We start from the raw sequence: 12,381 nt of genomic DNA, 5'->3' as shown, positions 1-12,381 counted from the left end.
TTATATACCCTATATGCCTTATACCCCCAGATATGTCACTCCGTCCTCCTCAGGTATGCCGTATACCCCCTTGATATGCCATAGTGCCCTCATAGGATTTGCAGACTCGTTCACAGACACAATACTTTTAGAAATAAATACAGGATTAATCTTCAGTGCCCCCAGGATTTTGATTCCCCTCAGTTTTCCCCCCTTTACCTCTAACTGCACCTTCAGTTAACCTTATTAAATTAATTAAATTAACCCTCAGTCCTCGGCATTAAATTAATCCTGAAGAGAAGGCCCCATTAACCACAACTGCCCATAAATTAACCCATTAACTATAACTGCCCCTAAATTAACCCTAAGCACCTCATCAACCACAACTGCCCCTAAACACCCCATCAATCACCACTGCCCCTAAATTAACCCTAAACACCCCATTAACTATAACTGCCCTTAAGGTAACCCTAAACACCCCATTAACTATAACTGCCCCTAAGTTAACCCTAAACACCCCATTAACTATAACTGCCCCTAAGTTAACCCTAAACACCCCATTAACTATAACTGCCCCTAAGTTAACCCTAAACACCGCATTAACTATAACTGCCCCTAAGTTAACCCTAAACACCCCATTAACTATAACTGCCCCTAAGTTAACCCCCACCTCCCCTAACTTTCAGCAGCCCAAATATTAATTTTATACTCACAGTTAGATGCGTGTCACAGCCATGGCGATGCTAAGGAAATGGGCGGAGCCAATCGGCCGTTTGGCTCTGCCCCTTTCTTCCTCCCTGTCCCTCCCTGCAGTCACTGCCGATTGGCCCCGCCCCTTTCTTTCTCCAGCAGCGATTGCAGGGAGGGACTGGAAAAAGGAAGTGGGCGGGCCAATCGGCAGTGACTGCAGGGAGGAACTGTAAGTAGCAACTGCTGCTGTGACTCCTGTGAGTCACACTAACGGATTATAACACGAGGGGTATTTTTCAGAGCAACGAATTTCATAATCGATTATCATCGATTTTATCGATTAGTTGTTGCAGCCCTAGTTTGTTGCACTCACAAAGGAGGCATGTGGCAACGCGTTTTAACAGATTTTAAGGGAAAATACAGTGTCTAAGACCGCAGAGACCTAAACTACTTTTGGCGGGAATTTGTTGCCAAATCGCTGTTTGAAGAATGTTGAATCTCTGCAGAATATTCCATTGTTTGTATAATAATATATTTTCTTGTTAAGCATAAGATGGAAAGCTTTATTGCTCCGTTGCCTTTTCGCTTTGCTTCTTCATTGTAAAAACTTCAGCTCGTGATCGTTTGAGTTATATTTCTCTGTGCTTCCCCAAACATCTGTAAAGCAACAATTAGTGGGTTTACTAGTTTTACTGGATCTGGATGATTGTACTTCTATGGACAAATATATTTGTAGTCTTTAGAAAACATCTCTTCCAAGAATCGTGTAACTTGTTAAAGATCATTTTCCAATGTGTATCGGACTGCTAGTAACGTGTAGTATGTTATCAACAATAACTAAACAATTGGTGTTTAATAGGAATACATTTTGACAATTGCATTCTTTCTTAAGAAGAGACCTCTGAGGTCCCAAAAGCTTTATGTGACTACATCTTTTTCTGTAGGGGCCCAAGAAATGTTCAACTCGTGTACAGTAATATCCATTTCCCTTTATAAAATAATGCAGACTATTTATACATAAAGCACTATATGGTAAGCGAGCACATGTTAAATGGATAAAGGGCAGAATTAGCACCATGTACCACGGGATTTTTAATAGTGAAATATCGAGCACAAAAAAAAGCACTAGCTACATTAAAATACTTTCACAAAATGTTATGTTTTAAATAAAAATAAAATGCTTCTGTTGGAGCACATACATGACTGTTCCTTGGATTTTAGAACGTTTTGCCTTTTAATTGATAACATTCAGTATTCTTGCAGACACTTTATATCCATCATAACTATTTATTGCTCCAGTGTTCATGATGCGTTTCCCATAAATTGTATTCTTTATTTATTTGTTCATTCACAAAGCTTTTCCAATATATACCACTGAACAAAAAAATAAGTAAAAACATCCTTTATTGTTCTAGGCATTTTCTGATCTGAGTGGCTGCGTTCGCACTATTGTTCTGACATCAGGCACATTGTCTCCAATGGGATCGTTTTCATCTGAACTTGGTGTCAAATTTTTGATTCAACTGGAAGCAAATCATGTCATCGATAAATCCCAGGTGAGCAACTTTCCTTTCCATATCGTATGGTAAACCAAACATGGCTATTGTCATACCTGTAAAAAGCCTACTGGTGTCTAAAAGATACATGGGAATGACAGCTTGTAGTTCCAAAAACTGGAACACTAGGTTTAAAGACAGAATTTGTGTTGTGACACAGCTACTTTAAATGATCCGAATATACTAGTATGGAATATTGTATGTATCTATATATGCTTATATAGAAAATAATTTGCATTATTATATGTATATGCGTGTGTGTATAACTCCAGGTGTGACTTAAGTTCTGCTATCAATTGTATGGTAAATTGATTAGCTTTTTTTTTCTAAACTAAATATAAATGTGTGTGAAAAGTATCTATATTACAATGCAGGAGTCGGGGGGCACACATGACTTAAGGACATGTAATATCTATCATACCGTTTTGGTTATTTATTGAATGTCTATGTATAATATTTTTAGAAAAAATATCATGGCTTTTGTTTTATACTGTTTACAGTTGATTGTGTTTCCACCTGCTAGGTCTGGGTTGGAACAATCGGTGCTGGCCCAAAGGGCCGAAAGCTTTGTGCCACGTTTCAGCATACAGAAACCTTTGATTTTCAGGATGAGGTTGGAGCCCTTTTGCTGTCTGTGTGCCAGACTGTAAGCCACGGAGTGCTTTGCTTTCTTCCCTCGTACAAGGTAATTAAAGAAGAACACCTAATTTAACCTCTTTCACCTCTGTTAACATGCATATGATGAAATTATGATCAATTCAAATGATGTATTGACAGAATGCTCACAGTGAATTTTTTTTCAATGAAATGGTTTATCAACTGCCGCTCAGCTAACTTAAAGTGGCCCCTGAGCGTACAGCTTGCAAACATCCCATTGAATACAGTAAATGAATCCATATTGTTTTTTGTGTGTGTATATGTGTGTGTATATATATATATATATATATATATATATATATATATATATACATATATAATGTATCATTACATAAGTTATGGTGGGTAAAGGTGATGGAAACCCTTCCATTTAAATTTAAGGGGTAGTAGAAGTATTATTAAACACTCATCTACAGACACCAGACATATACATACATTACGGTATTTATTATTTTCAAATGTGTGCAACTATTGATTTACAGATGATGGACCATCAGCTAAGTTATAAGAAAAGCCTGTATGTGCAATAACATTTAGCAACCAAAGCAGAGGTTTTCATATATCACGTCACCTTACGATGCAGTCAAATTGATAATGTAGCTGAGAGCTCCACGAACCCGGTCTGTTCCCCAGTTTCTGCACAACTGGAATGTTTCCTTCGTTTTGGCAACAAGAGATGCGTAGGTGGATGCAGGGTCACAGTCTGTGCAAACCCATGTATATTTTTAGAAACAATATATGTCTTGGGGGAAAAAATAAAAAAGAAGATAGGTATGACTGCTCCCTTAACAGAATGTATGCTCATCCATCTTGTTGACAACAGCAGCCAACATATTGTAAGAAGTGCCATAGATAACTTAATGGTATGCACGATTTGGCCTCTGCTTTCTGTTATGGGCAATTACATTCTGAGTGAAATTCTTGCAAGTGGCCACTAGGTGACATCATAGACCATATTATAAGAAAAATGCAAGGAAACCCAAAATAGCACACTTTAGGTATTCATGAACCACGTTGGAGGAAGCATCCATATGCTAACAGTATATGTATGAAAAACATATAGCTCATTTCAACAGGTAAACTATAAGACTTTTACCATAAACATAAATATTCCATAGGTTGATTGGTCCCAGGGCACACAGTTAAACTATTCGTTGTATTTAGGGTAGATACATAAAGGTCTGATTTTGCTGTAGCCAGACACCAGGTCTCTAGGAACTGCTTAATTTGTATTCGACGAAACATTAGCCAATATTTGCCCCCTAATGTTCCACTCCAAGTTTATCATTATTTAATAAGAAATACACAGTAGCATGCCTCTGCTTTGCATGTTGCGTGAGAGGAGTACTAATAAATAATGAAATTACAGATGGCCAGTCCTGAACTCTGTTTATCTTCTCCCAATAAATTCTAATGGGATTGGGGATTGTCCCCTACCCCCATTTTTGAGAACACAAATAAAAATGTGACTTGTTTGTGATAAACAAATCAATCATCTTTACCTGTGCATATTCACTTGTGGTATTTGTTTCTCCAATTAGTTTCCTTCTTTCCAACCCTAGCCTTTTCCAACCACTGTAATGTCTTGCAGATGCATCTTTTGATGTGATTATTTCTATTAGATTAGATTTTTCATTTTTGACATGTTTTTTGCTCTGTGTGTGACCTTGTTTTCTTGCTATTGTCCATGTTAAATTTCTTGATGACTATAGTATTGGTCTCACTACGTTATGACATTTAGTTCCTACCAGTGTTTGTATTAAGTGTATCAAGTTGTATCGTGCTAGCTGTAGAAAAAGAGAACATCTAGAGTCTTGAAAGCTTGTAATCTTATACTTTCGTTACATATTCACGTTAGAATGCAAGGGGCACAAATACATTTTGGAATTTATAAATTAATATTTATTTAGAAATACCACTATTTATTTGCACTCCTTGCATTCTTAGACACGTATTCTTTTGATAGGGCTATATCTACTTAACCAAGTGAACACCATTTAACCTTTTCACATAATTTTTTTTTAATTAATATTAGCTCCTTATCACCTTCTAACTTATTTGCATTATATTTATTTATATAGCTCCATGATATTCCATTACAATCATGGAGTAAAATAATGTAAAATAACACACATTAACACATGCTGGTACAAAAAGGAAAAAGAGAACTCTGCTCTTGCGAACTTACAATCCAGTCGGTAGTTGAGGGGAAAGTGAAACAGTAGAAGAGGACTGCTTGGATAGGGATGAGATGACCTGTAGAGGTTGTTGGTCGTTCGGATGGCTTGATTAGGATGGAAGGTGGGTTTTCCGAGCGGTGGGTGGGTGGATGGGCTGGTTTTCAGATAGCGCACAAGGGAGAAAGTCTGATGGACCGTGTTCTAGAGAATGGGTACTCCTGAATACATGAGTGGGGAGAGGTAATCTTCAGTTAGCCAATAAAGGTATCATCGTTACCAAATGTGTTATTTTTGTATTTATCATAGTTTATTTAAAGGCAGAAAGCTCAATGAAAAGGGTGCATCAGTTTTGGGTTTATTCTCTAAAGCTGGAGTTGGATGGAGAATGTATGGGTTTTGTTTTCCCAAATTCAGTATGCACTATAACGGGCCATCCTGTGAATTCTCTCTTCCAGCGCGGCTGAGCTGAACTGGCATGATCAAAAAAATCTCACCATTTTCCCTATACAGGGCCATCCAAGCAATTCTTTGAGAAGCTAGCTCATTGTGGTTGGCCCTGTATAATGTATAGCAAAGTCAGTGGCGTGAAATTGCAACACTCCTGCCAACTTACTAGACTTTGAACAGAGCATATTAAACATGCAGCTGCTTCCGAAAGAGGGATATTATTTGCAATATATTTGGGTTCCCATTTGTTACCCTTTTTTGGATTCATGTTTGTTTTAATGTGTTTAAACGTACTGTTATCTTTTCAAATACCAACCCAAATCAGTCACTGTTTTAATGACGTATGTATCTTTTGCAACATACCATTTATGTTTTTTGCAAGAATAATGCTTTGCACGGTGAACCATTTAAGTGGCGTAGCGGACACCAAGAGACAATTGGAGTAGGTGCAAGTGTATTGGATATGGCAGATTAAGTGCTTCTCAAGGCAGTGATGGATTATACAATGGAAGGGGTCTGAATGCTTCCTTGCAATGTTGAATATAAGGAGATATAAAAAAAAGCCGTGGAAACGAAAAGAAAATGCATATGACAGGCCCAGCTGGGAAATGAGTTGTTTTGTGGAAAGTGAGAATGAACAATTGGTAAGCAACAGGTTTTACCAGCTAGCAATCGATAGAAGCCAGCATTAAAGCTAAAAGAAGGAGCTTCAGAGAACACGTTTCTCATCATAATTTCATGGAATGGCTTTATAGGAGATTGCGTGCCCTATGGACACCTTTCAACAATATATTAGTGCCATATAACCTCCTCGTCTGTGAGATGAGTGAGAAATGGGAAATACACTAATATAAACACCAGGGAAGCTCAGTGCCATAAAACTGCCGTTATTCTAACAAAATGAACGATCAGGGCAGTTTTTTTTTTTGTTTTTTTTTTTTGTTTTTTTTTTAACATTGTGGTTAGACAGAAAAAACACTTATTTAATAATATAGAATTCACTGTCTGCATAGATGTGCGAGCAGGACCCTCTTTGTTAATTCTCGTCTTGTCATACCTCTTGAATATATGTACTGTAAGAAGCACTGCGTAAATTGTTGGTGCTATATAAATTAAAGTGATGATAATGTTTTGTTTTGCTGGCTGTTTGTGAAACATGTTCTTTACAACGTCGTGCATTTAAATATGTTGCCTTTTAACACCTTTTATGAACTTCACAAACATGCATCTCTGTTGCAGGTACTCAGGGGAAGTACACACAGTTCCCAATTTTATATGATGTTCTACGTTAACTCTTGCTTTGTCCGTACAAAGACGCCACTGTCCGTGGCAAGGTTTGTGAAGGTGCAAACAGACCCTAGTAAATGTCCGCCATGACAAATGTTGGTGCCTACCCCTGCCCTAGAAGGAATCTGTTCTGATGGTATCATAACCTATGTAGAAGCAGATGTATTCCCCGTATGTTCTTATACTAAAAAATACTAAGCTGGATATGACTATGTATATTATTCAAAGCAGCTTTTTCCAAAACCTCCACTTAGTGACTGGCAGCCAAACAATAATTATGAGAAAAAATAGAGTATGTATCAAATATGATTATGATCAATAAAAAAAAATATCTTGCTGTATCTAGCTGTGTATTTGCCACAGATGTCAAATCAACAAGCCCCATTTTCTTTGCGCTAGTCTCCTTTAATTTGTAGTATATGATGAGCAAATCCTTGTAACGTTCAACAGTCCAACTGCAGTTAAGTGTTCCTTTTACTGAGGATTAAGAGTCAAGTAGTAACAGCTAATCACGCACTTTCATATAGCTTTATGTTTTAAAAAAAGCAGTAATGTAACATAGAATATTTTTTTTTTTCTTAACTATATCTAATGTCTATTAGGTCAGAAATAGATTGTCAGCCGTCCCCAAAACTGTATTATTATATTCCTTGTACTTTGTGCCCGTATGATGGCTATTAAGCAAGTGCTCTCGATATCCGTGCTTTATAAATGGAACTGGACACATGAGTTCTGCAGCTGCTCCAAGACCTGCATCTCTGCTTTATTCTTAGTCAGATTTTACCTATCCGGTTTCTTTCTTGGTTAACATTTCAGGGTTTTCCTGTGGGGCAGTGTTTAAAGAAAAAAAAATTCTGTTAACAACTGGCAAGTGCTACTTGGTTTGTTGCCAAAGAATACTTTGAAGTCGCTGACTCTCATTCTACAAAACGTTAAATAATTTTTTTATTGCTCTACTGTTTTCTTCCTTTCCTTTCCAGAATTTTTTCATCCTATAATACGTGTCTTCTGTTTTCGTTGAAACAATTCGAAAATTAGTAATGTTCAACTGCATCATGGTATATCATAATTACGTTTTTTCTCGTTCTTTAATTGAAAGGCTTTCCCATCCTTAAGCCTTTAAAGCCACTTAGTTGAACAAATGAAATATGCAGCTATGTACCGTATTGGCTCGAATATAGGCCGCACTTCCCCCCCCCACTTTAAGTCTTTAAAGTGGGGGTGCGGCCTATATGCGGGGTCTGGCGCCAGGCAGGCAGCGGGGTTAGGATACAGATCTCTGATACGCCGAGACAGCCTCCCCTGCCAGCACTTTCAATGGGGGGAGTGCCGGCACGAGAGGTTGTCTAAGCGCATCGCGCAGACGTTCACCGGCAGCGGCGATGTGCGTAAACAGCCCCCGCTGCCGGCACGTCTGCTCGATGTGCTTTAACAATCTCCCTTGCCGGGAATTCCCACGGCGGAAGTGCCAGCACTGGAAGTTGAATACGCGTACTGCGTAGCTGTCCCCCGCCGGCCCTGCAAGACCCCGGGGAGTCTGCACCGGTAAGTGTAGGGGGGGGGGCTCTTGGGGGCAGAGTGGCAGCATATCTCAGGAGCAGAGTGCATATCTCGGGGGGGGGGGATAGAGTGGCAGCATATCTCAGGGGGGGATAGAGTGGCAACATAACTCGGGGGGGGCAGAGTGGCAGCATATCTGGGGAGGGCAGAGTGGCAGCATGTCTGGGGAGGGCAGGGTGGCAGCATATCTGGGGAGGGCAGAGTGGCAGCATATCTGGGGAGGGCAGAGTGGCAGCATGTCTGGGGAGGGCAGAGTGGCAGCATATCTGTTCCACTTAGTGGTTTTTTTTTTCCTAAGAAATTTTTTTCTTTAAAAAATCACCTAACTTTTAGTGTGCGGCGTATATTCGGGTGCGGCCTATATCCGAGCCAATACGGTATATTATGAAAATTTTTCTATGTTTCATATTTTTGTGTGTTATTTAGTGAGTATAAAACCACAATAAAAGGCTTTAATATAGGTATCTTGTTTTTAACGGTAATGTTAACTGTCATGCCGTTAAATCCCCAAAATATCAATATATGATGCATATCACAAACTTATGTTAACTTGCGTGTGAAAATTAATTTAAAAAAAAAAAGTAAGAATTTTTTAAATTTGCTTCATACTTTATTTTACTGATACTATTAAAGAGTTACATGACGGTAACTGATATACTTGCGAGCAAGGCCCTCTTTTACCTAATGTATCAGATTGCCTTTGTCTAGTTTTGTCATACCTTTGAAATAAAAATTGTAGGAAGCGCTGGGTAAATTGTTGGCAATATAAATAAAATAATATTAACTAACAAACAAAACTGGTATTTAACTAGAAGTACGTATGCGTGCATTGCTGGTGGGCTTATCAGTCAAAAGGAGATCACATTTATTCTGGACCCAGCGTTATCAGCGTTTCTCTGCGTGAGCATTTAGCCGGAGGCCACACGTTTAGTCTCTTAGGTGATGACCTGTGAGGATGCCGAGGTTCCATTTGTCCTACTTTGTCGTTGTACGGGGATGAACTGCTTTTAATAATTTCTTGAAGTAGTCGGAAGGGCAAACAAGGCTTTCCACTCTATCCTTTAGTACATCATGTAATGCATTGGGCACCCCTTTTGGTACCCAAGCATCGTGCGTATGGCTGGGTGAGAGGGGGGGAGGAGAGCATTAATTATTATGTTTTATTTGTTTAGGGCCAACCGACTCTGGTGTGATGTACGGTGTGGCTTTAAGACAAATGTAAAAGTTATGGAGGGCCATGCCCGTTATATACCTTACTATTGTTAAAACAATGACCATTCATTTTCAATGGTGTTTCTTTTTGAAAAAATATATTATTTGGGATACATGTCATGAGACATGGGTGTAAAATAAAGAAATCAACAGCATTTTGTGCACATTTAAAATTTGGAAGAAGTACCATGCTGTGATATGCGTACGAGTGATTAAATATATTTTTATTAATAAAATGAATGGTAAAAAAGCATTTTCTTTGGTCTATAGGTTCACTGGATTACTGTGAGTTTTTCTTTGACATAGAGGTTTAGGCAATGTTTGTAATTAATTGTAGGGTCCCCCCCCCCAGAATAACAATAATTAATAATCAACACTTAAAATATGACAAAATCAACAATAGTTTTAGATGTAAAAGTCCTCAACAAATCTATGCTTATATATATATACCAACAAATGTAGCTTATGGACAAGAAAAAAAACGGTAAGTGTGAGTTATTTTCTTTTTATTTTTTAACCGTATTGGCCAAATTTAATTTCTCTGTGGGCCAGGGACCTCGTCTCCCAGTGTGTTCATACATACTGTACCATAATCAAGCCGGTAGACGTATATGACAACACTTACTGTGCCTCTCTCTTTATTATACTGTAAAGTACATCTGATCAAAAAAAAAATAGAATGTTGACGTACAGTACTCAGCAAGTGGAAAAAACCAAGAGGAGGAGAGAAGTCCTAGATTATACTCATGCATATTGTCCATTGTTACAGCAGCCTGCTACACATCTTATCTTTTTTCATAGCTAGCCTATGATATCTCTCTTCATATTTGAACAGAGGACCGGTTTGTTGGGGGACAGTTTTGCAGGCACGATCACATGATTTTGGTCACTTTTCGTGCTCCAGCTGTACTCTTTATCATCCGACAAAACCCTGTGCTTGACATAGGTATTTTGTCTCATGTTTCCATGTAAGTGGGATCTCGCTGATAAATACTTTGTCCCTCTGTGTTGTTTATGCATTCTACATGAATTATTGATATGCTTTCAAGATCTGTATCACCGATAGCCGCCTGAGAATTCTTCCAACTTTCTCAAGTAACCGAGATGAATTTGATACTCTCTATGCACGGATAGGGTAATGTATTAAAAAGCGGTTACTGTTTTACAACTAAGGAAAAAAACCCCAATGGTTATGTTTGATGTACAATAGAAACAAAATCCGGTATAATCTAGGATTTCTGTCCTCCTCCTCTTGGTTTTTCTTTTCAATTGCTGAGTGGTAGCAGGCATATAATTGTATTTCACCTCAAGCATTTAGGCTGTCCTACATGTGAAAGACATTTATGATTACATATTTTGCTTGGGAGATATTTATTAACATAGTGCAGTAACTTTATTGGCATTAAAAATAACCACTTGGAGGCTCTAGACAAAAGCTTTTGGCAAGAAATGCCATGGTCCTAACAGCTTAAAATTATAATGGTTATTTCCCCTTTAAGAGTGCACATTTATCAAATAGCTTTCCATTTTAACCCACTCAGCACCAAAGGGCTGTCGCATACTTTGCACTAGTGTTAGCGTTTACAGCCTTATCTTGACCTATGCAGCACCCCTTACTGCTATTCTGTGTTCCCCCCCTTCCCCATTGATATACAGTGTATGCGTGTGTGTATATATATATATATATATATATATATATATATATATATATATATATATATATATATAATGTATAATATATAATAATTGAGTAGTATTATGGGGCCGTTCTCTTCTAATACAGCATGTATGTGTATATATATATATATATTTATTGGCTTCTTTTCTGGATCAGACACACAGCTTACAATGCAGTAAGACATGGGTACTAAAGAGTACAGTCACATCTCTTACTGAATATCATTATCTGGTCTATACCACTTGCTTCCAAAAATGAGCTCCTACTTGCTACCTTTCAAACTGGAATGTCATGAGACAATGAAGAAAATGATTGATAAACACTAAGCAAGAAATACATGTATTTACATCAAGCAGCCCAGTGGTGGAAATTTTGTTTACACACGTTGATTTTTTGATAGACTTTGAAAAAACATTTGATTTAGATAACATTTGGACGTATTACTGCAAGTAATGGGATATTGCAAAATGGCCATAAAGATGCCAGTAAGAGGCAGAAATGCATCTTTTTAAGTTGCTTTTATTGATAAAGTTTCATAAATCAATATACATTGTTATTGGGATTTAACATTTCTATAAGTGTTTGGAAACCGCTGGAAATATTACATTCCGGCTGTTTGCAAAGTCTTAATGGTGTTTTTTGTTTTCTTTTTGCCCATGTCATTGGTAAACGCTAGACAGATTTCACTACTTAGTTAACTTGGAATTAAAGTGAGGCATATGTGTGTGCATGCTTTTGTGTGTATATGAACTTCAGGACAGGAAATTCATTAAGCCTCAGCCAAACCTCTCCCATAAGACAACTACAATGAGGATGAACAAATAGTATAACTACAGGTAGGTTCACTAAATAGTAAAGGCTGAGAAGACAGCGTTGTCCCCTTAGTCTCTTGGAGGCATGAAAGGTCACTTTTGCCTCTTATCTCTATCCAATGGTACTTAAAACACTTAGGATGACATTAATAGGAGTGATTTATCAGCTCCGGTTTTTTTTTGTAAGCTACCATGTGACAGGAGTACTTTAAAATAGTCCTCTTTTATGTTTTCTGGGAAGTTGAACTTGTGAACCTAACAGCACATTAAGTTAACTGTCATTATGGTTAGTGAGTGGCACGGAGGTGCTGATCTCACCCAGT

General features: G+C 38.0%; 1 protein-coding gene across 1 annotated transcript in view; it reads left to right on the top strand.

The window, feature by feature from the left end:
- LOC149286277 (Fanconi anemia group J protein homolog) overlaps nucleotides 1-12,381 on the top strand; it is a 107,703-nt gene that overhangs the window by 38,842 nt on the left and 56,480 nt on the right. Inside the window, exons 13-14 of the mRNA XM_089494318.1 lie at nucleotides 2,085-2,225; nucleotides 2,749-2,910. Coding sequence (XP_089350444.1) covers nucleotides 2,085-2,225; nucleotides 2,749-2,910 — 303 coding nt within the window. The remainder of the gene's footprint in view (nucleotides 1-2,084; nucleotides 2,226-2,748; nucleotides 2,911-12,381) is intronic.

Source organism: Sceloporus occidentalis, unplaced genomic scaffold (genome assembly GCF_023333645.1).
Source record: "Sceloporus occidentalis isolate IW3139 unplaced genomic scaffold, rSceOcc1.0.p SCAF_71, whole genome shotgun sequence".
Classification (NCBI taxonomy): Eukaryota; Metazoa; Chordata; class Lepidosauria; order Squamata; family Phrynosomatidae; genus Sceloporus; species Sceloporus occidentalis.
Note: the sequence above shows the minus strand (reverse complement) of the source record. Positions and strands in the feature narration are given on the sequence as shown.